Source organism: Rhamphochromis longiceps, linkage group LG7, assembly GCF_057381845.1.
Source record: "Rhamphochromis longiceps isolate RC_006_pf linkage group LG7, R_longiceps_female_GT1.1, whole genome shotgun sequence".
Classification (NCBI taxonomy): Eukaryota; Metazoa; Chordata; class Actinopteri; order Cichliformes; family Cichlidae; genus Rhamphochromis; species Rhamphochromis longiceps.
Window position 1 is genome coordinate 70,967,135 of NC_140563.1, and position 27,726 is coordinate 70,994,860.

The following is a 27,726-nucleotide window of genomic DNA, read 5'->3' on the forward strand; positions in this document are numbered from 1 at the left end:
GTGATCTCCAGCTCACAGTGGGACAGTCTGCAGCTAAGCCTCTCCACCCCCCAACCGCCCTTCTGGTCCTCAGCTGGATCGTCCTTCCCACCCTCGCCTGTGACCACCACAGTGATGAGCTTCCTGTGGAGGGTGGCTGGGCTCAGCCTTGGCGGAGGGAGAGGCCACACCTCCCCAAATCTGATTCTTCCTGCGGTTTCTTCCTGTTAAAGGGAGTTTTTCCTTCCCGCTGTCACCAAGTGCTTGCTCGCAGGGGGTCATGTGATTGGTGGTTTTCTGTATTATTGTCGGGTCTTTACCTTGCAATATAAAGCACGTCAAGGTGACGGTTAAAACTGAGTTGAGTGATTCCCACAGGCTGTCAGCGAGTGCAGATTACATTTAGGCGATAACACTTTACAATGAAGTAAGGACTTCCTGTTTTATAGCTGAACGCAGCTCAGGTATCAGGAGGTTATCATTATCTACGTCTCTGTGCTGATTTGTTTTCTTATTGAGGAATCACTTTTCAAATCTGCGACTGGTGTTTTGAGATGAATTAAACTCTTAAAAACTGCTGTAAAAACTGACCTTAGGGCTTAAATTAAACCAAATTAAAGAGCGAGCTTTCCTCGGTGAGCTGCAGCAGAAGCAGGAGGAGGGTGACGGCTGAAAAACACCAGCCTGTTTGCCACTCGTCAGCAGGTTAACGCTCTGAACTTCACACACGATGCAGTAATTGGAGGGGAAAGGCCTCATGGGGCGTCCACTGAACTGGAGGTTAAGGGAGAGCGCGAGAGATTTGACTGGATAGTCATAAAGCCCCTGCAGGCTTGGCAGGAAGGAGAGAGAGCAGTACAGCTGCAGTGAGGCGCTGATATGTGAGAGAAGCAGAGGCCTTTATTTTGGCGGTTTAGGCTGATGTATTATTGGCAGACTGACACTGATTCTCCTGTACACGTGCGCTTCAGTTCAGCCCTGATAGTTTCTTAGATTAATCTTCAATGTGCAGTTTATAAACAACATCAGTCCTGAGCGCTGCACACACACCAAACACACACTCACTGATCTGACGTTGACGTCGGCTCCAGAGTGAAGCATCATGTCCACGGCATCCTCACGGCCGTGCCTGGCTGCCCAGTGAAGCGCCGTCTGAAAACACACACACGTCTGGTTTACTATCTTTGTGGGGACATTACATTGACATAATGCTTTCCCTAACCCGTACCCTAAACCTAACCATATCCTAATTGTAACCCTGACACTAAAACCACATTTTGAGTCTCAGAAAAGTCTTCAAACTCATGGGGACAGCACTTTGTCCCCATAATGACTGTTTGTCCTAGGGATGGGTACTGATAAGATTTTCATGATTCCGATTCCAGTTTCGATTCTGTTTAACGATTCGATTCTTTTAAAAAAAAGGAGAACACTAAGGTTGATTAGCTTAGGACTTTGTTTTATATCTTCTCTTTGGACAAGACAGACATTTAGGAGTAACATGGCCTTACAAACCCAACAGTGAGATCTCAAGAGATCCAGCCTACGGCTCTTCAATGGGGTGTCACAGGGTCCCCAGGAAAAAAAATTGTAAATGTAAAATAATAAAATAAATATTCTTCTGTAGCAATAACAAAGTATAACATAAATTATTCTGTAGCAATTACACAAGAATATCCAGTAATGTCCCTGCCTACAATTAAACACATTCACTTACTGAAAATCATCTGCTGTGGCAAACGGGTGCAAGCCTTTGACCACAAACTGAGTCACTGCTCGGTGACGTTCGTCTATCCTGCCTGAAAGGAGACGCTACCGGCAGACTGCAGCAAGAACTGGCAGCATCTGAGCCAGACTCTGTCTCATCATGGTCACTAAATGCACAGTAATGGCAGGTTTGTAATAAGGCAGATTGCGCTAACATAATATGCTGTTAGTTGATTATTTACCTGCCGCATTAACGGGAGAGGACGTGCAAACGTTACCGCTGCTGCTGGGTTGAGATTCACGAGTCCGGAGCGAATTAAAAACACGACATTCATGTAAGGTCATCGCGTGTTTGTGAGCAAATGCTTTTGCATATTCGTAGTGTTTCCTCCCTTAAATGAAATCTCTACTTTGCAAGTATTGCAAGTTGCCCTGTTGTCATCCGTTCTCGTAAAGTGTAACCAAACTTTTGAGTGTTAGGCGCCGTGTTTCCTGCCAGGTAAATGACGCTCCGCAACGTGGGGACGTTATTCGGGGCGACTGGAATCGATAAGGGAATCGTTTGCAAAAATGGCAAACAATTCCAAGGAACTGAAACAGTGGGAACCGGTTCTCAACAAGAACCGGGTTTTCGATACCCATCCCTAGTTTGTCCCCACAAGTATTGTGGCATGACAATTTTCTGTCCTCACAAAACTATCTAAACATGCACACACACACACACACACACACGCACGCACGCACGCACGCACGCACGCACGCACACGCACGCGCACGCACGCACGCACGCACACACACACGCACGCACACACACACACGCACACACACACACTGTGAAAGTCTGATGATTTTCAGTTTGAGCAAGCTCTTCTATTTCCACCTCCCCCTTCCTGATCCTGGCTCTCTTCCTGCTAAAAAGCAGTTCTTCCTTCCCACTGTCACCAAGTGCTGCTTGTACATTGTAGTTGGAATTTTCTAGTAAAATCGCTGTTGGGTCCATTTTCTGCTACATAACGTCTAACCGCCTTTCAGAAACCCAAGGTCACCTTACAAAGAACACAATTAATAAAAGGAACAGTAGTCATAAAATACATCAAATAAGTTAAAATTACAAAACAGAGCGTGACAACAGATAAAATCAGCATTAAAGCGAATAAGCCAGTTTAAACAGATGTGTTTTGAGCTGTGTCTTAAGTACAGAGAGGGAGTCAATATTTGTTAGTGCAGGAGGAAGAGAGTTCGAGAGCCGAGGAGCAGAGCGACTGAAAGCTCTGCTCCCCACAGTGATGAAGTGTGAGGATGGAACGGTAAGATGATGATCTGAGAGGGCGGGAAACAGTGGTGATATGGAGCAGGTCACACAAATATGGAGGAGCAGATTTATGGACACACTTGTATGTAAGAAGTAAGATTTTAAAGTTTATCCTGGTTTCTACGGACAACCAGTGAAGCTGCTGAAGAACTGGGGTAATATGAGCTCTTGACGGAGTGCAAGTTATGACCCGAGCTGCAGAGTTTTGAAGAAGTTGGAGTTTATGAAGGGACTTTTTAGGGAGAGCAAATAGGAGGAATTAGTAGAGTCCATGTGAGTAAACTGGTGGCACAGCTGTGGATGCATATAAGGCAAAACACAGAGCCTGTTTCTGTGACATGGGAACATCAAGAGATGTCAACAAAACACCAGGAACAGAACTGTGGAGCTCCATAAGTGTGGCTCAGTTTGAATACAATTTGGTGTCATTTGCAATTAAGAAACACAGACAGTTTCTCTCTTTACTCTTAAAGTTAACAAATATGTTTTTATATTTATCTAAAAAATAAACATTTAGTCTGATTTGATGTTACAATTAAAAAAGTGTTTTGATCTGAAGGGTAAATATCTGGTTTCAACTGTATATTTGATGATTGTCAGCACAAAGAGGGAGAGAGAGGAGCAGAGAGGGAGAGAGAGGAACAGAGAGAGAGAGGAACAGAGAGAGAGAGGAACAGAGAGAGAGAGGAACAGAGAGGGAGAGGAACAGAGAGGGAGAGAGGAACAGAGAGAGAGAGGAACAGAGAGGGAGAGGAACAGAGAGAGAGAGAGGAGCAGAGAGAGAGAGGAACAGAGAGGGAGAGGAACAGAGAGAGAGAGAGGAACAGAGAGAGAGAGGAACAGAGAGAGAGAGGAACAGAGAGGGAGAGAGAGGAACAGAGAGAGAGAGGAACAGAGAGAGAGAGGAACAGAGAGGGAGAGAGAGGAACAGAGAGAGAGAGGAACAGAGAGAGAGAGAGAGAGGAGCAGAGAGGGAGAGAGAGGAACAGAGAGAGAGAGGAACAGAGAGAGAGAGAGGAACAGAGAGAGAGAGGAACAGAGAGAGAGAGGAACAGAGAGAGAGAGGAACAGAGAGGGAGAGGAACAGAGAGGGAGAGAGAGGAACAGAGAGGGAGAGGAACAGAGAGAGAGAGGAACAGAGAGGGAGAGAGAGGAACAGAGAGAGAGAGGAACAGAGAGAGAGAGAGGAACAGAGAGAGAGAGGAACAGAGAGAGAGAGGAACAGAGAGAGAGAGAGGAACAGAGAGAGAGAGGAACAGAGAGAGAGAGGAACAGAGAGAGAGAGGAACAGAGAGAGAGAGAGGAACAGAGAGAGAGAGGAACAGAGAGAGAGAGGAACAGAGAGGGAGAGGAACAGAGAGGGAGAGGAACAGAGAGAGAGAGAGAGAGGAGCAGAGAGGGAGAGGAACAGAGAGGGAGAGAGAGGAACAGAGAGGGAGAGAGAGGAACAGAGAGGGAGAGGAACAGAGAGAGAGAGGAACAGAGAGGGAGAGAGAGGAACAGAGAGAGAGAGGAACAGAGAGAGAGAGGAACAGAGAGAGAGAGGAACAGAGAGGGAGAGGAACAGAGAGAGAGAGAGAGAGGAGCAGAGAGAGAGAGGAACAGAGAGGGAGAGAGGAGCAGAGAGGGAGAGGAACAGAGAGAGAGAGGAACAGAGAGGGAGAGAGAGGAACAGAGAGGGAGAGAGAGGAACAGAGAGAGAGAGAGGAACAGAGAGGGAGAGGAACAGAGAGGGAGAGAGGAGCAGAGAGGGAGAGGAACAGAGAGAGAGAGGAACAGAGAGGGAGAGGAACAGAGAGGGAGAGAGAGAGGAGCAGAGAGAGAGAGAGGAACAGAGAGGGAGAGGAACAGAGAGAGAGAGAGAGAGAGGAGCAGAGAGGGAGAGGAACAGAGAGGGAGAGAGAGAGGAGCAGAGAGAGAGAGAGGAACAGAGAGGGAGAGGAACAGAGAGAGAGAGAGAGAGGAGCAGAGAGAGAGAGGAACAGAGAGGGAGAGGAACAGAGAGGGAGAGGAACAGAGAGGGAGAGGAACAGAGAGAGAGAGAGAGAGGAGCAGAGAGAGAGAGAGGAACAGAGAGGGAGAGGAACAGAGAGGGAGAGAGAGGAAGAGAGAGAGAGAGGAACAGAGAGGGAGAGAGGAGCAGAGAGGGAGAGGAACAGAGAGGGAGAGAGGAGCAGAGAGGGAGAGGAACAGAGAGAGAGAGGAACAGAGAGGGAGAGGAACAGAGAGGGAGAGGAACAGAGAGAGAGAGAGAGAGAGGAGCAGAGAGGGAGAGGAACAGAGAGGGAGAGGAACAGAGAGGGAGAGAGGAGCAGAGAGGGAGAGGAACAGAGAGAGAGAGAGAGAGGAACAGAGAGGGAGAGGAACAGAGAGAGAGAGAGGAACAGAGAGAGAGAGAGAGAGGAACAGAGAGGGAGAGGAACAGAGAGAGAGAGGAACAGAGAGAGAGAGGAACAGAGAGAGAGAGAGGAACAGAGAGGGAGAGGAACAGAGAGGGAGAGGAACAGAGAGAGAGAGAGAGGAACAGAGAGAGAGAGAGGAGCAGAGAGGGAGAGGAACAGAGAGGGAGAGGAACAGAGAGAGAGAGAGGAGCAGAGAGGGAGAGAGAGGAGCAGAGAGGGAGATGGAGAATGAGGACAGAACAGATGAACAAGAGCAGGTGAGACACACATGTCAGTCAAATGGTTGTTTACCAGAAGTATCAGCGTATCACAGGTCCTCATGTATCTCGTACCTCGTGTTTCTTTTTAGGTTTGTTATTTTTCAAATTCTATATTTATTAAGTTCTGCAGCTTGTTTGCACAACAAGGCTAAATAATTATATAAATGTTTCTGAATCTAAACAGTGGACTTTGGTAGAATTAAAAAATAAGTGTAGTGCAGGTCTATGATGATTTTTACTGCTACTATCATCTAGTTCTGATTCTGGTTCTGTCTTGATTAAGTTCTAAGTAGTCCTGATTTTGAACTGTTGTAGTCCTGTTTAGTTCTGGATCAGTTCTGGGTCTGGTTGAATTGGGGTTTGGTCCTCATGTCTTGATACAGCCCTGATTTTGTTCTGCCTTGCTGCTGAATTTAAAAAATAGTTTTTTAATTAAGCCCCCCCAATCCCACATGCATACTACCCTTTAGGGCTAGGCCCCGGGTGTATCAAATGTCTGCCTCCGCCTCTGGTCCTCACCCACAGAGGGGACGTGTGGATATCTGCTGAGGACATTGGTAGAAACCTCAGACTGAGAGCAGAAAGTCCTGCTTTGAAGTGAATTCATGGTTAATTAGTTTAAACAGATTTGGCTGTGAGCTGCACGCAGACACACAAACTGCTGTGAGATAATGTGAGCTTTAATTTAACCCAACAGGACTTAACTCTCTGCTAAAGAGCCACATTCAAGGACGGTTATCCCATCACCATTGTGTGTTGTATTAGAACATGCCGCTAATTGTGTTTCTTAATGTGATCTAATCAATCTGAATAAGCGGCCTGTGTGAAGGACACGAGGATACAAGTGCATTCACAGCGAGGGACAAACATTTAGAAACATTTGTATTTAAATCTGCTCAGTGAGCGAGCTCACATTAACTCTGACTGTGTGTGATGGTTTCATCCTGCTCAGATAAGCTGACATGTTCCCCTCCCACAGGGTCAAAAATCCGTCACCGTCACAGCTGCAGCAACACTGGTGCAGTTTTACAGAGCTGTGAAGTCTGCAGCAGGAAATCAGAGTGAAGTCATCTTTTTTCCGTCTATCCATCTGTCCGTGTGTCTGTCAGCCCACCATCCATCCATTCATCCGTCCATCTGCCCATCTGTCTATCCATTCAACCATTCATCCATCCATCCATCCATCTGTCTATCCATTCAACCATCCATCCATCTGTCTATCCATTCAACCATCCATCCATCTATCCATTCATCTGTCCATCCGCCCATCTGTCTATCCATTCAACCATCCATCCATTCATCCGTCCATCCGCCCATCTGTCTATCCATTCAACCATTCATCCATCCATCCATCCATCCATCCATCCATCCATCCATCCATCCGTCTATCCATTCAACCATCCATCCATCCATCTGTCTATCCATTCAACCATCCATCTATCCATTCATCCGTCCATCCGCCCATCTGTCTATCCATTCAACCATTCATCCATCCATCTGTCTATCCATTCAACCATCCATCCATCTATCCATTCATCCGTCCATCCGCCCATCTGTCTATCCATTCAACCATCCATCCATTCATCCGTCCATCCGCCCATCTGTCTATCCATTCAATCTCTGGACTCTCCACCATTTGACCTTAGAACTGAAGAAGCTTCTCGGATGAGAGGTGAAACGTCTTCAAGTAACTTAAAGAAGTCCAGACGCTTTTCTTTGCAAGCTCCTTTGACTACGATGACCTGGATGACTGAGAACCTTCACAGGCATATCCATTCAACCATTCATCCATCCATCAGTCTCTCCATCCATCCGTCCATCCATCAGTCTCTCCATCCATCCGTCCATCCATCAGTCTCTCCATCCATCCATCCATCCGTCTATCCATTCAACCATCCATCCATCCGTCTATCCATTCAACCATCCATCAATCCATCCATCCATCCATCTGTCTATCCATTCAACCATTCATCCATCCATCCATCTGTCTATCCATTCAACCATTCATCCGCCTATCCATCCAACCATCCATCCATCCGTCTATCCATCCGTCTATCCATTCAACCATTCATCCATCCATCCATTCATCTGTCTATCCATTCAACCATTCATCCATCCACCCGTCCGTTCGTCCGTCCGTCCATCCATCCATCCATCCATCCATCCATCCATCCATCCATCCATCCATCTGTCTATCCATTCAACCATTCATCCATCCATCCATCCGTCTGTCTATCCATTCAACCATCCATCCATCCATCCGTCCATTCATCCATCCATCCATCCATCCATCCATCCATTCAAACATTCATCCATTCATCTGTCTATCCATTCAACCATTCATCCATCCATCCATCCATCCATCCATCTATCCATTCAACCATCCATCCATCCATCCATCCATTCAACCATCCATTCAACCATCTATCCATCCATCCATCCATCCATCCATCCATCCATCCATCCATCCATCCATCCATTCAACCATCTATCCATCCATCCGTCTATCCATTCAACCATTCATCCATCCGTCTATCCATTCAACCATTCATCCATCCATCCATCTATCCATTCAACCATCTATCCATCCATCCATCCATCCATCCATCCATCCATCCATCCATCCATCCATCCATCCATTCAACCATCTATCCATCCATCCATCCATCCGCCCATCTGTCTATCCATTCAACCATTCATCCATCCATCCGTCTAACCATTCAACCATCCATCCATCCGTCAGTCTGTCCGTCCTTCCATCCATCTTTTCCGGTATGGGAGTGGGTACACCAGTCCATCAGAAAGAAAGACTTCCTGCACATGTCTGAACTTGCTCATGATGACCTTTGACAGAACAGCAGTATCTGATACTCTGGGAAGAAGACAATAAGAGCTCTACAATAACCATCAAAGTGGACTGACTCTTCTTCTCCACATTTTTAAGTTTACAATGTTTAGTTCTATTTTTAAGCACTGGGTGCTGCCCCTCAGCAGGCTTCGGAACCTAGCTAATCCTAAGATAGCTGGTTGAAGGGGAGAAGCTAAACAGCTAGTTTCAGAGAGAGGGTGCACTGAGGGGCTGCACTGAGGCCCAGTGTTGTCAGATATTATTTTGAATCGTGAATCATGGAAAACTACTCTGGTGAAGTCCAGGAATAATAATGTGGAGCTGAAAGCAGCAGATCCACTTTTCAGAGTATATTATTTTTCTTTGTGTGTAAAGTTCTCATTGGCAGCTGTGCTAACACTACGGCACAAACACTGCACACAGAGACACAAAGATGGACTTACAAACTGTGTGTCCGAGTGAGTGGAAGAGGAGAAAACAGAAAACGTTAAACTTAGTGGGAGAATGAAGGGCTTGTTTCAAATATCAGACTGTAATCCTAATATTAAAGTGACTGTAGGAGGAATCATGGTCATTTTCTGTTTTTTTTTTTTAAATGGAGTTTCTTGCCCTTCTTTAACTACTTGCAGTGGTTTTTGATGTCTGTGGATATATAATCCCACACAACTCATCAGTCCTCCGTGCATCCGGAGGGAGGATCGAAGCTCGTTTTGCTTTAATACAGCAAACATTTGATTCATGACTCATTCTGATGGATGTTAAAGTCGTCCTGATGCGAGTCCTTGGTAAGATGCTGCGTTTCCTCCTCACACTGCTTCATCAGAAGCCCCTCCTCCTGGTCCTGTTATTTGGACCCCTTCCCTCGTGGTGCTGCTCTAAACTGGATTAAACAGCCTGAACATCGTTTTCTGCTGTTTTCCGCCCATTTAATTATGCCGCACTGATGTTCCTCATTCAGCCAACAACCGTGAGCGTGAAAACCGAGCGGGGCGCCGCCATCACAGGAACAGGAGGGGAAAAACCTGTCAATGTCCACAGGATGCTTCATGGAGGTTTATTTTGGCAGCGTGCCCGTGTTGGCGGCGAGGTGCAGACTGACCACTAAGCCCAGAGTTTTCATTAAAAGGTGCTAACTGAAGCCGGCCTCACCCGCCGGCCTCTTCCAACACTCGACCAGATTGTTCGTGCCTCCACCTCAGCCTCACACAGGCAGGTGTTCAAGACTGCAGAGGACACATTTATTCATTTCCTCGAGTCAATCAGAGGCAAAACTTACTTTTCCAAACTCAAACATCGAATGCTTTTCTTCTCAGAGCAGATTATTCTGCATTTACGGCAATGCTCTGACGAGCCATAGGCTGAAAGAGTCAAACTGATCCGGACAAGTAGAAAGCACTGATGCATCTGAATAACGATCAGCTTGAATTAGAGTCCAGAATCTGTTAGTTTGAATGAGTTTTTTCTGACATCTTTGATTTAGAGTCTACTACAGAAGCAAGGACACATTCTCACAAACACCAGCAGACTGAGAGACCTGCAGGCTGTCTGAATGCAGGATCTCTGGATCGTGCACAGTGCAGGGATTTTCTGTTCCTTTAAATGGTTAACGAGCCAACTAGAACACGGGCCAACTCAACGAGCCACAAAAGCTCCATGTTACACATTTGCAAACATGACAGACACCTGTCCGCCTCAGCGGGACACTCGGGCCTCCGAGAGACGCTCACAGCCGTTGTCCTCGCACAGATCCGGGGGTAGCGCCGACAGTGACCCGGCACAAACCGCCGACTGCCTGCCAACAGTCGGGCTCGGTGTGCCGAGCATCTGTCGGCCCTTTGGAGGTGGAGGAGGGACGCGCGGGATGAGTTAGCGCCGCTCGCCTGGAAGCAGCAGGCAAAAAGCACATCAGAAAGGCGTCAGCTTCACTCCTTCCGTTTTGATCAAGCGAGGCATGAAAAGGAGAGCAACGCTGTCAAGTGGCGAGAGGGCTACGCCATTAATGTTGTTATTTCTGCACGGGGAGGTCTGTGCAGCTAATGGAAGGGGGGGCACATTAGGCGAGGCCATATGGAGGGGTCCCTTTGCCGGAGCTCTTGAATAGGCAGCTTAGAGCTGTGTGAAATTCTGCTTGTGTAGAGTTTTCAAAGACAGCCTGCAACAGCTCTGCCATATGTGGCGCTCTGAAAAGCCGGCTCTTTATTGGCTGTGGAGTCACACTTTGACTTAACAATGAATATGAGGAACATATGCTGGGACGGGGTCTCAAAGAGCTGCAGGAGAAGAAAGGAAACCACAGATCGATGCAGGAGCGCCGCTCACAAACAAGGACAATCTCGCCGTTCCCGAGATCCTCCGCTCAGCACCGTGAAATCAAACCGCCACCAAATAAAAGTACAGAGGCTCCGGCGAATGGCTGTGGAGAAATTATCAGTCCCTCCCATCTGCTGGGAGCCGAGCCGCCTCCCTTCAGGCTCGCTGTCTGCTCAGATATTAATTACCATGTAATTACAATATCATTACACACGCCCGCTGTCTGGCTGCTGGGCCGCTCCAATCGCACGCAGGCCTAATGAGCGTGGACCCGCCATCCCGATGGCGCGCAGCGGAAGGCCAGTCGGCGCCGGCGTGTTTGAGCCCCCCGAAATCTCCAGACCCCGAGACACAAAACAGCTCAACGAGCTGACCACAGACAGGAAGACGCACATGCGATAAGGCCGTGTTGTTGCTGCGTTTCTTCATTTTATCAGTTTGATAAAATCTCTGACTTTTAATTTTTTTTTTCCATATTTGTGTCCGTTTCTGTCTCTTTGTCGTTGTTTTGCGTTTCTTTGTATTTGTGCTTCTTAGCTTTCGGCAGGGTTTAGTCTCTGTGCGGTGGTTCGGCGTCTCTGTGCACGCCGTGTTCGGTAATCCGTCCATGTTGCTGTGATTAACCTGATGGCAGGCTGTCAGAGCTGTCAGCCTCTTTGAAGAGAGGGCTGCACGGCTCGCAGCGCAGTGCTGCATTTCTGCAGGTGTTTCAAACAAACACACAGGACGTCTGAGTGAGGCCAGTTTATATGAACTGAATTTTACATTAACGCCGCCCTCTGCTCGCGTGAACGTCCGACTTGTTTAAACTCGCCGTGGTGACGGGAGACAGGAGGTGAGGGAGCTGCTCTCTGTGATATGGGCGCTCAGCTAATTGAGGCAGAAGGCAGAGGTGTTCTGTTGTGTTCAGATGATTCATGTTAACGAAGCCAAACTCACCCCCTTCATGTACGGCAGGTTTGCATCACAGGAGGCCGTCAGCGGCAGCCGGAAAGAGTCAGAACACAGAAGCCGATGAATTCACAGTGAAACAGCCTGAGAGCAGGACTGAAAACAGGAGGGACAAAAGCTGCTGGCTGCTAAACTACTGTCCAAACTAACGTGGAACAAACACATCCCGTCGATTGATTTATTGGTCATGACCTTTCACTCATTCAAGAGTCGAAGTGCTGCTATATTTATTACTGCACTGCAGTGGTTTGTATCATATCTATCTAATAGACTCCAGTTTGTGCATGTAAATGGAGAGTCCTCTTCACACACTGAGGTTAATTATGGAGTTCCACAGGGTTCAGTGCTAGGACCAATTCTGTTTACACTATACATGCTTCAAATTCAAATTCAAATTCAAATTTTATTTGTCACGTACACAGTCATACACAGTACGATATGTAGTGAAATGCTTGGACAACTGCTCGTGACCTAAAGAAAACAAAAAAGGAAAAGGCTATGAATAAGATAGGAAATAAATATGAAAAATTAAAATGCTTCCCTTAGGCAGCATCATTAGAAGACATAGCATACATTTACACTGCTATGCAGATGACACCCAGCTCTATCTGTCCATGAAGCCAGATAACACACACCAATGAGTTAAACTGCAGGAATGTCTTAAAGACATAAAGACCTGGATGGCCGCTAACTTTCTGCTTCTTAATTCAGATAAAGCCAATAAAACCTGTCAGTCACTTTGTGTTTACACACCTCTCTGCATTTAATCATTAGTTATTATTAATCTCTGGCTGCACAGCGTGCCTTTGTCCTGTCCTCCCTTCACTCCTGGTTTTGGTGGTGAGACGGTAAAGTTTTATTTTAAAGGTGAACCTTCTGTGTTTCAGTTTGCATTACACTTTTTCTATTTTCAGCACAGCACAGCTCAAAAACAAAAATGACAATTCATGCAACCTACAAGTGGGTGCAATAACAGGTAGGTGTTCTGCAGCAACCACTCCCCAGGGCACATTTTTCCCTAGCAACTGGAGGTTACCATGTGGTCGCTGACCGGTCTCTGGGCCTAAATCCACGTATGTTGGTCCCACCCAAGCCTCTGTGCTGGATGGATGTTTTACCCGTGGTTCCACATGCTAGCTTCATTTTGTTATCATTTGTGCGTTTATATGAATTTTTATTTATTTTGGAGCATTTTCTCCACCGTTCAGAGCTTTTTACCTGACCTTGTGAATGCAGGCAGTCTGCTATAAAACATTTTGTACTAGAATTAAAGAGTTTGTAGGTACAAACGTGTTTCGCCTGCATAAAGAGAATTGATGTAAGTGTGAATATAACCACAGTGTATGTTAAACACTTCATGGATCAGGTTTCATTGAACAAAATCATTTTTTCTGTGTAAAAATCTACAGTGTGACTCCTCGGTTAGCTTAAGTGAAGCTGTTATAAGCTCAGCTTTATTCATGAAAATGATTACAGCTCTTCTCACACGTCAGCGTAGTTTACTCAGGACGGTCCAGACAGTAACCATGAAGCCTCCGTCCTCAGTCTTCTGTTTATCTGATCCTCGTCCTCACCTGCTGCCTGACTCTCAGCAGCTTCTTATCCAAACTAATAGGATCATTACCCCCCCTCCATTCATTCAGCTGCACTCCCCTTTCTTTCTTTTCAATAAGCAGATTACTAACGTCTTTGTTGCTCTTTGAACATTTAATTTCCTTAAGCCAATTATTTTGTGAAAGCGTCCGGCTCTGAAGCCATTTATCGACGTTTGCTGACAGCGTGGTGACGGCAGAGCTCAGGTGGAGCGGCAGGCTGCAGCATGGAACCAGAGGAACACTTATTATTAAATGAACCAATTATTACTGTCTGCAAAAGTAAAGCCACACCTACTTCCTGCTTCCAGTAGAGAGCCTCAGATTAAAGGCGGTTCCTGTCCAAAACAACACAACAAAGTTAGGAGGCAGACTGGGAGCTTTGAAAGTTTGGGTCCAGAGGTCAGTTCATGGTCTCCAATGAGCTGAGGCGAAGCTTAGCAGGAAGCTGCCTGTGAGGACTCACTGCTGCCTCTGCTGGGCATCAGAGGACCTGCAGGTTTTGATGTTTAATTGTTGGTTTTCACTTGTTTTTGGCGAGATGTAGTAAAAGAAAACTCAGTCAGACAGAGACCAGTCGGTGATTCTCTGGAAACCTCCGGTCGCTGGAGAAAACCGTGTCACCAGATCAGTGGCTGCTGTTGCTGGCTGTCACCAGATGAAATCAGTCACAAAGACGGTGTTGCACCACCATAAACGGTTGTGTTTTTACACTGCAACCAAAACATTTCCGAAGGTGCAGTTCTTATTGTGAAGGCAACTGTAATTCTCTTCATTTTGGGGTGAGTCGATCTTCTGTTCTTCGACTGCAGCTAGCTCAGAATGCTGCTGCACGTCTTTTGACTGGCACTCGTAGATGCGAGCACATCACCCAGTTTTATATTCACTTCATTGGCTGCCCGTGCATTTTAGGATCATTTTAAGCTGCTTTTATTTGTTTTTAAATGTCTGTCCAATGCTGCCCCTCTGTACCTCTCTGAGCTCTTCATCCACACATACCCTCCCGGCCCCTCAGGTGGGCAGACCAGCTCCTCCTGAGCGTGCCCAGGACTAATCGTGAGCTCAGAGGGGATCGGGCGTTTGCTGTGGCAGCACCAAAACTGTGGAATGAGTTGCCTTTACATGTTAGACAGGACCTTCCTTATCTGTTTTTAAATCACGTCTTAAAACATATTTATTTACCTTGGCTTTCAGCACAGCAGGACTTGTTGATGTCTCTTAATATGTTTCTTATTAATTACATTATTTTTAATTTTAAGATATTCTATATGGAATTTAAACTGTTTTCTCTTTCTTCTATATTTGTAGCACCCCTAACCCTTATAAATAAAGATGCTATGCTATACTTCGAGCAGACAAGCCAGCATCTTCTATACAGATACGGGCAACAGGCTTTCAGTGCAGCATGGTCAACCTCTCTGTGACAGGTTCCACCCACTGACACCAGCTACCACCCACCAGCTGGTTGGTGAATGCACATATTTCCATGGGAGACCGGCCCGTGTGACCTTTCTGTTCTCTAATCCTCCTCCGTGAAGCTCTTTGAGCTGCACGTGTGAAACAGAAATAATTCAGTCATCCTATGAAAATATGACCTGTGAGCAGGTAAGCAAGTGTTTTACTTACAGTGATGAAATCCTGACGAGGTGAGAAAAGAGGAAAGGAAAAAGGAAAGAGTTCAAGTGTTTAGAGGATGAATCAGAATAGCGGCGTGCTCACTATTTCCGCCTATAAGTCCTACTGCACGCGCTCCAGCTAATGCACCAGACTCTATTCAAGCATCGCTGTGTGTGTAACAAACACTGATGGCTTTAATCCAGCAGCTACTGATCACTAAATGACACCTTCTGCGTCAGAGCACCGCACAGGAGCACTAGGTCTGAAGCGGACCTTCTTTAGCACGAGCCCGGGCTCCTGAGCGAGCAGCCGGCGCTGGGTGGCCACGTTCCCCACGGCACAGCTCTTCAGCCACTCCTTCTCCAGAGGATCCAGAGAAACCCTGTGGAACAGAGACTGGGGGAGGAAGGGGAGGGAGAGGAAAGGAGAGGAAGGTGACCTCCATCTGTATTTAAACTATAACCGAACACCAATGAAGAAGCGACGAAGCCCAGGCTGTCTCCGCCCCCTGACATTTGGAACTGTTGAGCGAGGTGAACGTGTTTTCTTCCAAACTTTCAGTTTGATGCTAAAAACTGATTTTGTAACATTTCCTCTAGTGTCTTGATTTTCTGTCATAAACTGGCGTCCTCGTTGTCCTCTAGCCAAGGCGGGGGCTGCTGGGCGGCGGGCGAGCGGGGATCCTGACGCCATTAGTGGTGTTTATTGGCCAGCAGGGTGCTGCGAAGCACCACCCAGGCCTTTAATCAGAGGCCTGCCGGGCTGTCCTCACTGTTTACCTGATAGCTCCGTGTTAATTACACAGCCTGGGCGGGCACAGAGGGAGGCCGTCCTTCAGCTTGATGGCACGCCGTGGCGGCGAGCAACACGGCTAACGGCTCGCAGTCGACCCTGATGCAGCAGGAAGAAAACACGTCCAGCTCAGTGCACGTTTAAAACTTGTTTCCAGCACAGAGACGTGTTTTCAGTCAGCTGCAGAGGAAACCTGCCCTCAGCTTGGCGTAGGCGTCCGAAGGGCTGAGACTCAGAAACCAACCGAGAGCTGTACACTCATGGACACCAGATAGTAGTTTAGTCTGGTTTGGTCTGATTTGGAGCTCGTGTTGGACTGACGAGAGGCTGGACTTTACCTCGGTCAGTAAAGTATAACTGGTGTCGCAGCAGACGCTGGTTAATCCAAGCCGGAGCCTGAACAAACTGAAGCCACAAACATCGATCAGACTCCGCGATCTGGACACGAATCAATAACGAAACTGTCGCTCTGCAAACTTACAGCCCAGTAACAGGCGGACAGTTCCTGCTGGGTCCAGTCAGACAGCAGCAGGAGGCCATCACAGCCAATGAGCAGCCAGCGCTGTGTCATTATGGGACATCACCATGGGAACGGCATTGGGGGGAGGGTCTGTTTCAGCTCTTTCACACACACACACACACACACACACACACACACACACACACACACACACACACACACACACACAGCGAAGGCTCTTTGTGTCTCACCATGACGGAGGACGTTGTGACGCTCCTCGTGTCGTCCTCCTCGCTCTGCCAAACAACAACAACACAAACTCATCAACATTCACAGAAAACTTTTAGCTCTGACATCCCCGTCAGAAAGAATCTTTACACCGAGTTCTCAGCACAAAATATTTCTACTGCTTTGACATACAGCGCTCCCTCGTTTATCGCGGGAGTTACGTTCTAAAAATAACTAGCGACAGGTGAAATCCACGAAGTAGCCAACTTTATTTTTTACAATTATTATAGATGTTTTAAGGCTGTGAAACCCCTCACCACACACTTTATGCACTTTCCCACACAGGCATGAACATTTTCACACTCTTCTCTCTTGTTTAAACGCTCTCAAAGTTTAAACCTTCGTAGAAAAATAAGTCCAGTGTTATCGAATGAAACCAAAGATCAAATCAGCTGCCAAAGAATTCAACAGTAATGAATCATTAACGAATCAATGGTGCGGAAGTAGACAAAGCAAGAAGAATGAGATGAGTAAAGTTTGACTTATCTGACTGTTTTGTTTCCTTAATGCACCTTATAATCCAAAAAATATGGTAACTTCTGCCTTTAGCACAGACCTTCCCAAAGTGTGGGGCCCGCCCCCAAGGGGGGGCACAGAGCCATTGCAAGGGGGGGGGTAAGAAAAGGGGAAAAATAAAAAACAACGCTTGGACACTGCTAGCACGGCGCCCACACAAACGCAAAGCAGGAGATGAAGCATCGCTGAATATGTTTCCAAACCAACTTCATTCTAAGCCAAAGAAAATATGGTGAAGCAAATCTGCCCTTTGGCTTCACCTGCACAGGTGCTGAGGCAGGTCTCCCTGCAGGTCTTCCCTGCGTCGGGAGCAGCGCTGGGCTGTTTAAATCACGGACAAACAGGATCCCACAGTTGTTTATATTTTTAACCACAGAGAGGCATTTTTGAAAAATGTATTGACAGCAATGTTGAACATTATTACACAGGAAAAAACAACTACATGTAAAATAATCACACCGTGAGCCTCTGCCTTTGTAATGGAGGGACAGTAACTGCGTGTAAACCTGCAGACAGTCAGATTAAGAGTATTTCGTCTCTATCATTCTGCGATTCATCTCCTGTAAACAATAACGTGGCCACAGCGTGGCGTGAAAAAGGCACATACCTTTGACGCTGCGTGACCAACTCTGCATTCCTCGTCCACACGGAAACGCAAAAAAAGGAGTTTTAAAAGTCTCAGTTTTCGGTGATTCGAAACGCCGTTTACGTGGACGAAACAGCTGCGTGTTCAAAATCACCCGTGTACGCAGCGTAAAAGAGTTAGTGGTTTATTTATTACTACCTGCAGTTTACTTGTATTTGCTTAACTGTTTACTAAATGTTTGAGGTGTGAAATAAACCGCAATGGAGCAAAATATGGGCGTGTGTGGGTGGAGGACGTGTGCGTGCGCGCATTTTTCTTATAAAACAAAGGCAGCAAAAAAAGTTTTAGCATGTCCAGAAGTCCAACTGTTTGTGCGATGGTTAGCATCTTCCTACCGCAGGAGCCTCTGACGGTGCAAAGCGTTTCGTCGACAGTGTTGTGTTTGCTTGGGAGAAAACTTACAAACATGCAGTGCAGCACTTCAGAGTCACACTGTAGAGATGAAAGATTTACGTAAACTTGACAAGCTGAACGCATTCTGTACTGCACAGGAGACACGGCGCGAGATTGATTGACAATGGGCTAGGCCACAAAAGGTGAACCGCGTTATAGTGAGGGACCACTGTATTTTAAAAGTTTATAACATTATTATTATTAATTGTTCTGAAACATCCTTCAGAGCGTTTGGCGGCGTGTGAGCACAAACCCGATCAGTGAAATCTGAGCGATGCTGTAGGACGACGGGTGACTCCACGCCAGATTTTGGTTTTTCTTGGAAAAGTATCCAGTTTTTTCTTCACATTTGTTTTTACATGTTTCTGAATGTCATGAAATATTAGAGTTTTTTTATTTTTAGATTACCGTATTTTCACGACCATAAGGCGCACTGTGCTAAAAGGCGCAGTCTCAGTTATGTGTGCCCTTACTGTATTTAACACACACATAAGGCGCACTGGACCATAGGGCGCATACAAGTACCGTATGCGTATTTAAAAATAAAGCGGGAGCAAACCTGAATTCGGTACCTTACTCACATTTCTATTGCCGGTAATCGTCATCATCAACAACACACAAGCATACAAGTGTGCGTATTTAAAAATAAAGCAGGAGCAAAACAAAGTTTGGTACTCACATTTTTATCATCAATCAAACCCATCGAAGTCCTCATCCTCTGTGTCTGAATTGAACAGCTGCGCTAAATCTCCATCAAACATGCCAGGTTCACTGTCTTCACCGTCAGAGTCACTTTCCGTGCCGTGCGGCTCCTCGGAAACGATGCCGGCTTTTGCGAAAGCTCGAACAACAGTGCCAGCAGACATGTTAGCCCAAGCATCTACAATCCATTGGCAAATTGTGGCGTAACTCGCCCGGCGCTGCCTTCCACTCTTAGTGAAACTGTGGTCTCCACCGGTCATCCATCGCTCCCAGGCCGCTCGCAGCCTTACTTTGAACGGGCGGTTCACACCGATGTCCAGCGGTTGGAGTTCCTTTGTCAGGCCTCCTCCCGGAATGACAGCAAGCTCACAGTTCATTTGATTCACTAGTTTTTTCACATCGGCTGTGAGATGGGCACGCATAGAGTCACAGATCAACAGCGATGGTGATGCGTGGAAAAAACCACCTGGTCTCCTTACATACACCTCCCTCAGCCACTCTTTCATTATTTCCTCATCCATCCAGCCCTTTTCATTTGCCTTAATGATGATTTCTGCTGGAAACTTCTCTTTAGGCAAAGTCTTTCGCTTAAAAATCACCATAGGCGGCAGTTTCTGTCCATTAGCATGGCAGCCAAGCACAACAGTAAAAGAAGACTTTTCGTGCCCCGTTGTGCGTATCGCTACCGTGCTGGTCCCCTGCTTCTCCACAGTGTGACTCACCGGGATGTCAAAAGTGAGCGGGACCTCGTCCATGTTTGTGATGTGGCTGGGCTGGATGTGTTTGGCGGCGATGTGTTTGCTGCAGTAGGAGCGGAAGATGGCCAGCTTTTCCTTATAATCCGCTGGAAGTTGCTGCGCTACCGTAGTCCTGGTCCGGATGGAAAAATGGCACCGTTTCATGAACCGAAAGCACCAAGACGGACCTCCTCGGAAATGTTCAATGTTCATCTCTTCAGCTAGTGAAACTGCTTTTAGCCGAATGGTGACCGTCGAAACGCTTCTCCCGCTCGCTCTTTGCTCGATGATCCACCGCTCGAGTCTTTCCTCTAACTCGGGCCACCTCGCCTTATGTCCGCGGAAACTCAGCTGCGTTTTCTTGACCTGCCGGAGCTTGTTTTCCAGCTTCCTCCATTTGCGAACCATCGATTCGTTAATCTTAAATTCTCTCACTGCTGCTCGATTTCCATGTTCCTCCGCGTAGCTGATGGCCTTCAGTTTAAACTGTGCTTCGTAAGCGTGTCTCTTTGCCATTTTCAGGGTTGTTAAAACAACGATGTCCTGCATAATGCACATACCTGTTCTTTTATACAGGTATGTGCGATTGTCCCGGTATATACGATCAACGCCCACACTTCACCCTTGGCCGGGCCAGCGGGTGCGGAAACCCCTGGCTGAGAAGCAGGAAGGCTCACAGCTGGCTCTGGGTGCTGTGGCTGCAGGTCCGGGAACTGAACAGGATGGTAGACCGGCGACTGGGAAACAGGGGGCGACTGGACTGACTGGACAGGGGACTGAGCTACAGGAGGTGACTGGAGGACAGGAGGGGACTGAGCTACAGGAGGTGACTGGAGGACAGGAGGAGACTGGACAGCAGGTGAGGGAACTGACTGGAGTGGAGATGCTAAGGGAGGAACAGAGGCAGGCGTGGCTGCTGGCTGAGCTACAGATTGAGCTAGTGACGGAGATAAAATTACGGCTTGGGCTCGTAAGGCTGGTGCCTGGGCAGGGGACAGTTCAGCTAATCTAACTAGGGATAGTGCGAGGGCGTGAAAGGCTGGGTCAGGAGGTGGATGAAGTGGTGAAGTAGCAGGTGGACCAGTTAGCTCCTCCAAGCCTCCAGGGAGGTCAAGCTGGGCTCTGGTTGCCCTCAACCTGGGCGCTGGGACGGGCACGGAAGGTGGCTGGACACCAGTCACCCCCACCTGAGAAACAGAAGCGGGTGTGGAGGTAGACCGGGTCGCAGCTGCCCTCCTCCTGGGAGCTGGCACTGGTGTGGGCGTAGACTGGGCCCCTGTGCTGGTGGGAAATGGCTGAATACTGGGTGTGGAAATAGTGACGGTGTGTGTGTTACTGGCAGGTTTATTGGAGATTGTTCTGATTTTTCTGCCACCACTATTTACAGTCTTTGGAGGAGCAGAGCAGAACAAATCTTCCCAGTCCACAGAATCCTCCAGGAGGGAAACATCCCATGAATGAGAGATGGGTTTATTGTGCGTTTTAAGTGAATAATCAGATGGTGAGTGCGAAAAACAGTCACTGGAGCTCACCATCGGGAGTGGCTGAAAGTAGTCCGTTCTATGGCGGCGTGTGCGCCGCTTTCTCTGGGAAGCGGAAGCGGCCGGGGAAAACAGCAGAGCCTCTGGCGCGGTAGCCTCCGTTGAGCCGAGGTGGGAGGCGTAGCCGTTGTGCCGCGGCGATGGTGGAGGTCCGGCGGATGAGGCGGCGGGTGTGGGAGCGAGGAGCGGAGTGGCGAGAGAGGGAGTGGCCGAAGCGCGGCGTGGAACGTCCACTCTCCACGGCAAATGCTCCGGTACAGGTGAGGCAGCAGGTGGGGGAACGCGGCGTCTCCGAGGCCCGCCCAGAGCCAAGCGAGTGCCCTCGAAGACGTGCTCTCGCTCCGCGAAGAGCCGCTGTCTCTCCTTGAGCTTTTCCGCCCACAAGGAGAGCGCTACCTCCTGCCGCTCGTAGAGGTCCGAGTCCGCTGGGTTCCAAACGTGTCTTCGTGGCACGGGTCGTGTCATTCTGTCAGCGGTTGGGTGGAGGCGAGGAAGAAGGAACCCAAACGCAGGACTCGCAGGTAGGTGACGATTTATTATAAGGAGTGGATGAACAGAACAAAGGGAGAAAATGGCTGGCTGGACGACTGACTGAAGCACTGACTGACTAACTGAACATACAGACGGAGAGACAACATCACAATAACATCAATGACACGACATTGGACTGGTTGAACTGAGGGACATAAATACACAGGCTGAGTGATGAGAGATTAGAACCTGGTGAGTACACAGCTGAACATAATGACCTAATGATAAACGGGAAGAGGACGGAACATAATGCACATGGACCAAGGCTAACACAATAAAACAGGAAGTGGAACAGGCAGAAGATAAACAGTGAACGTGAACTGAAAATACTGGGTCACCGACCCAGGAACCCTGACATAAGTGCGCCTTATGGTCGTGAAAATACGGTAAAATATTACTTTTTTTTTCAAATATTAAATAACTCTCCTAAATTAGTTTACTTTTCAAAAAAAAATGCAGCCACATTTTTTCCTGACGCTGAATGATTTTTGATTGGTGTTTGTTTCCTGAGTGGAAGCAGAGTGGACCTGCAGCCTGCGTTCACAGGACATGCATTCATAATTATCTCTGGGATCATTTGTGATGTGTTTGCTGTGTGAACATCATGTAAGGCTCCAGCAGACTGACAGTGATGCTCCCTGAAGGAGCGCTAAAGGCTAAAATCTAACGAATCCATTAAATCCCTAAAAAGACGGTTACAGCTCTCAAAGGCTCGATAAAACACACTTCAGAGGACTCTGAGAGGATGAGGCAGCTTTCATCTCTCAACCTGACATATTTATTTACAGTCTGTGGTGAGCTTGGCAGATTGGAGGGGTCTCCTCTCGGCGTGTTAACGAGCGCCGTTCGTTTATTCTTTCATTTCTTCCCTGAATAAATCCCTTTCATGTTCGCTGTTTCAGTCATTGTGTCGCTCGCAGTCCTCTTCACTTCTCCAGTCGCTCTTTGTGTCATCGGGAGAAAATGAAAGTACAGTTGACTCCCCAGACTCCACCGATAACGCTTGCTGTTAGGATAGAAACCGAGTCGAGGAGTAAAAACCCGTCAAGCCTACATCCATTATGTCAAACCTCTGGAAACGTAGCTACACTGATGTCTGCAGCTGTCGGCGAGTGTAAGGGTTTCGTCTCGACACAAGCGTTCGTAAAGTTTAGTCTTGCAGCACATGTGCAGCATACAGCTGACACTGTTTGATGTTTTCAGGTAAAGACTAAAGGTGTTCCAGACTGACTGTATTCGAATGATTGCCGGAAGAATTGTTGAAGACTGGTATTTAGACTAGTTTTATACTGGTTTAGACTGGTGTTGGACTAGTTCTAGACTGGTATTGGACTAGTTCTAGACTGGTATTGGACTAGTTTTAGACTGGTTTAGACTGGTGTTGGACTAGTTCTAGACTGGTATTGGACTAGTTTTAGACTGGTATTGAACTAGTTCTAGACTGGTATTTAGACTAGTTTTAGACTGGTTTAGACTGGTGTTGGACTAGTTCTAGACTGGTATTTAGACTGGTATTGGACTAGTTCTAGACTGGTATTGGACTAGTTTTAGACTGGTATTGGACTAGTTCTAGACTGGTATTTAGACTAGTTTTAGACTGGTTTAGACTGGTGTTGGACTAGTTCTAGACTGGTATTTAGACTGGTGTTGGACAAGTTTTAGACTGGTATTTAGACTGGTATTGGACTAGTTCTAGACTGGTGTTGGACTAGTTTTAGACTGGTATTGGACTAGTTTTAGACTGGTATTGGACTAGTACTAGACTGGTATTTAGACTAGTTTTAGACTGGTTTAGACTGGTGTTGGACTAGTTCTAGACTGGTATTTAGACTGGTATTGGACTAGTTTTAGACTGGTATTGGACTAGTTCTAGACTGGTATTTAGACTAGTTTTAGACTGGTTTAGACTGGTGTTGGACTAGTTCTAGACTGGTATTGGACTAGTTTTAGACTGGTTTAGACTGGTGTTGGACTAGTTCTAGACTGGTATTGGACTAGTTTTAGACTGGTATTGGACTAGTTCTAGACTGGTATTTAGACTGGTATTGGACTAGTACTAGACTGGTATTTAGACTAGTTTTAGACTGGTTTAGACTGGTGTTGGACTAGTTCTAGACTGGTATTTAGACTGGTGTTGGACAAGTTTTAGACTGGTATTTAGACTGGTATTGGACTAGTTCTAGACTGGTATTGGACTAGTTCTAGACTGGTATTTAGACTGGTGTTGGACTAGTTTTAGACTGGTGTTGGACTAGTTTTAGACTGGTATTGGACTAGTACTAGACTGGTATTGGACTAGTTCTAGACTGGTATTTAGACTAGTTTTAGACTGGTTTAGACTGGTGTTGGACTAATTCTAGACTGGTGTTGGACAAGTTTTAGACTGGTATTTAGACTGGTGTTGGACTAGTTCTAGACTGGTATTGGACTAGTTCTAGACTGGTATTTAGACCCACTTTAGACTGGTATTGGCCTTTGTTTGGACAGTGTCCAGTTTCAGGACTTCTTGTTCATTGAAGACAGTTCTTCAGACGCCTCTCTGACAGTGAGGGTTAGAATCTGAGATGAACGTCTGCATGTTCTTCTGAGAAAACTGCTCCACATTCACTGAAAACACAGAGGCACAAAGGATTATGGGTAATAATGGAAAAAACAGCCCTCTGAGCTCTGCAGGATGACGTCCTATGATGGACATTCACTGTGTGGAACAGAGTGCTGGTTTGTTGGTAAGGAGGAGCGTGAATCCCTGGAGAGGAGGAGGACGCTCTTCATCTTCCTCATTAGTGGTCCAACTCACACTCACAGAGGAGTCTCAGTAAGCGACTGTGGGACAAGCAGAAGCTGTTTCAGGTATTTTCATGTAGTTTAAAGTCATTATATCTGCAGTCAGTCAAGGTTTGAATTGATCAGGATAAAATAACCGTACATAAAATAATGAAACAGTGTGAACTACTTCCACCCGGCCTCAAACAGTTTTGGTGCATGGGGGTGGGGGGGTGGGGGTGCATCGTGTGCACAGAGCAGCTTCCCTGTGGTATCAGGGTTGGATGTGATGAAGTGAGGTGAGATGACAGATTCTCAAACTACATGTAATTAAAACATGGAAACATCTGCGCAGAATTACATAGTGCCTCTGCAAAGGCTGGAGACACTCGTGCCGTCATCCTGTCAAGACAAAAAAACATTCCCCAGGAATCTGGAGAGTGACCTTTCCCCCCTCCCTCATCATCCTCACCCTCCGCTGCTCCCGTCCTGAAGCCCTCTCCTCCACGAGAAGCAACAAGATAATTAAATCAAGTCATTCGGTGTCGAGGAGACATGAATAAGGGCCCGTTAGCCAGCAGTTAGCATAACAAAAGCCTTCCTCAGCCACTTCCACTGCTCCGTCTATTCAGGCTGTCAAAACACGGCCGCCTGGCTTTTCCTTCTCCTCCTTCTCCTCCTCAGATCCCCTGACAACGACCAAGGAGGGAGGAAAGCCTCCCACTTCTCATCACTATTCAGGAGCGGCCTCTTTGTATGCCAATCGCCCGTCCTAATTGGTGGCGTTTACAAGCCGCTCAATCAAACCACAGAGCAGTGAAGTCCTGCAGAGTGGGCAACGGCTTAAAAAAGGAGAGGAGGAGGAGGAGGTGAAGGCTGAGGAGTCCCAGTCTCAAAGGCCGCTCAGAGAAATGATCTCAGAACTGTTTGAGCATCTAAAGACACAGAGCTTAAAGTCACTGTTACATAAAAAAGGAAAGGAAGAAAGAAAAGGCTGCAGAGATAAAAAAAAGATAGGAAATATGAATTTATACACGGAAAATAAAAATGACAGACGAACCAGGAAAAGAAGTTTGCTATTGAAACATTATCCATTAAAAAAAAGAAAGAAAAAAGAAAGAAAAACTACAGAGTGGATCAAAATAAAAGTTTTATACTAAATATGTTTTATATAGAAAACAAGCTTTTATCAAGTCTGTCAAAAACCATGAGCTAACCCTCAGAGGGCGCTACGGCTGCATCAGGACGTCCAGCTTGGTTTGAGCTCTTTCTCCTGGCTAATGTTAGCCACCGCTAGTTCCCCCCTCTGTGATAATACAGACCAATAACATAACGTGAATATACTGTTGTTATGTCATCCACCACCGAGTGTTTATTGTAACAAGGTTATTAAAGACCATTTTTTTATCATTAAAGGATAAACGTGAACTCAAACGCACAAATTACTGATAAAAGCTGACTTATCTCAGTCTTTGTGATCCATAATGAGGGTAAAACTGCAATGCAACCAAGTAGTGGGCAGTCAGCTCCTGCAGCCATCAATGATTTATTATGAGGAGGAGGCAGGACGCCGTGGGGGCGGGGCTTCCCCTATAATTATACGGCGAGCCCCGCAGCCATGGCTCGGCGACTCCGTCTGGAAATGAAAAGCGCCTAAACAGTCCAGCGAGACGGATAGAAGCGCATTAACAACTCTGATGAAGTGCCGTCCACTGACGCAGAACTGAGCTTGATTACTTAAAGTGCTCCTGACTCCTTAATCCCACTCTGTGTGAAGCTGCTTAAACTCGAGGTGTTCGTTTCAGGAGGGTCTTCAGCCTCACTCACGCTTTATGTTACCTGTTAAATCCAGGTGTGCGTGAGGAAGCTGCATCGAATGTTCGAACCGCAGCGCTGCTTCGGTGATGAACATCCTTCCGACAGCTCAGGGACAAACTGGATTATTGAGGTTTTGTTACATGTGACTTGGTGTGGGCGGGGCTTAATTACACCTGGGCTCAATGTGGCTTTACGTGTTTGCAACTTTTCATGTTCATATCTGAGCAGTATCTCCAGCAGTCTACTGACTGATTTGTACGTGACGACTAAAATCAGTCTGTCGAGTCCACTGACAACACATCTGTGGTTTCCCGTCTATCCTGTCATTGTTTTACGCATCTTATTCAGGTAATCAGCTTTGTGCGTTACAGAGGAGCTCCGGTTCGTCCTTTTTTCCGTGTCAGAGCTTCTCCTCTGTGACGGGTTTGGCTCGTGTTAACCGTCAGGTTCGTCTTCATCTTTAACTGCAGGTATTCACATCAGAGAGCGTGGGGAGAGCAGCGCTGTCTCCATCACCGTTTGTCTTAGTGTTGATCACAGACTCCCCTCAGACTCATCGCAACAACAAAAAGACATCATAAGGCTTTGTGTGCATGCGAGGGGAAAACCGAGTTTTAACCTTAGTGCAGTGCATGCTGGGAAGCTGGAGATCTAAAGACCCGTGAGGGTTATGTTGCTGTGATACATTTATATTATGATTGTTGTTGCAATAAATTTATTGTACAATTTTTATTGCTTTCAATTTACTTTTTAAACTTTCATTTAATATTAATCTGGTTATTCTGTACGTGTTCAGAGAAACTAGGAGCACTTGGCTCCTCTATAATGTCAGGTTTTCTATTCTTCACCAAAACAGAGTTTGATAAGAAAATGTATTCTTCTGTTTAATGAGCATAACATTAAACAAAGTGTTTCTCTTTTTAAGAATAAAATAAGTCTATATTATAAAATGATATTCTATTGTAATTCTATAAGATGCCAGAAATTGTTTAGCTGTTATTTTTTAATTAGGAACCGGAGGAAACCTGTTTGGCACCTGTGTAGAATCAATCACATATATGGTATGAATATAAAACATATATACAGGGAGTGCAGAATTATTAGGCAAATGAGTATTTTGTCCACATCATCCTCTTCATGCATGATCTCTTACTCCAAGCTGTATAGGCTCGAAAGCCTACTACCAATTAAGCATATTAGGTGATGTGCATCTCTGTAATGAGAAGGGGTGTGGTCTAATGACATCAACACCCTATATCAGGTGTGCATAATTATTAGGCAACGTCCTTTCCTTTGGCAAAATGGGTCAGAAGAAGGACTTGACAGGCTCAGAAAAGTCAAAAATAGTGAGATATCTTGCAGAGGGATGCAGCAGTCTCAAAATTGCAAAGCTTCTGAAGCGTGATCATCGAACAATCGAGCGTTTCATTCAAAATAGTCAACAGGGTCGCAAGAAGCGTGTGGAAAAACCAAGGCGCAAAATAACTGCCCATGAACTGAGAAAAGTCAAGCGTGCAGCTGCCAAGATGCCACTTGCTACCAGTTTGGCCATATTTCAGAG

General features: G+C 46.6%; 1 protein-coding gene across 1 annotated transcript in view; it reads right to left on the minus strand.

Annotated features, from left to right (window-relative positions):
• LOC146666968 (uncharacterized) overlaps nt 1–27,726 on the minus strand; it is a 67,312-nt gene that overhangs the window by 14,624 nt on the left and 24,962 nt on the right. The window contains exons 5-7 of the mRNA XM_085411461.1: nt 16,482–16,526; nt 15,252–15,374; nt 1,045–1,131 (exon numbers count right to left, since the gene is read on the minus strand). Of these exons, the coding sequence (XP_085267587.1) occupies nt 1,045–1,131; nt 15,252–15,374; nt 16,482–16,526 (255 nt within the window). The remainder of the gene's footprint in view (nt 1–1,044; nt 1,132–15,251; nt 15,375–16,481; nt 16,527–27,726) is intronic.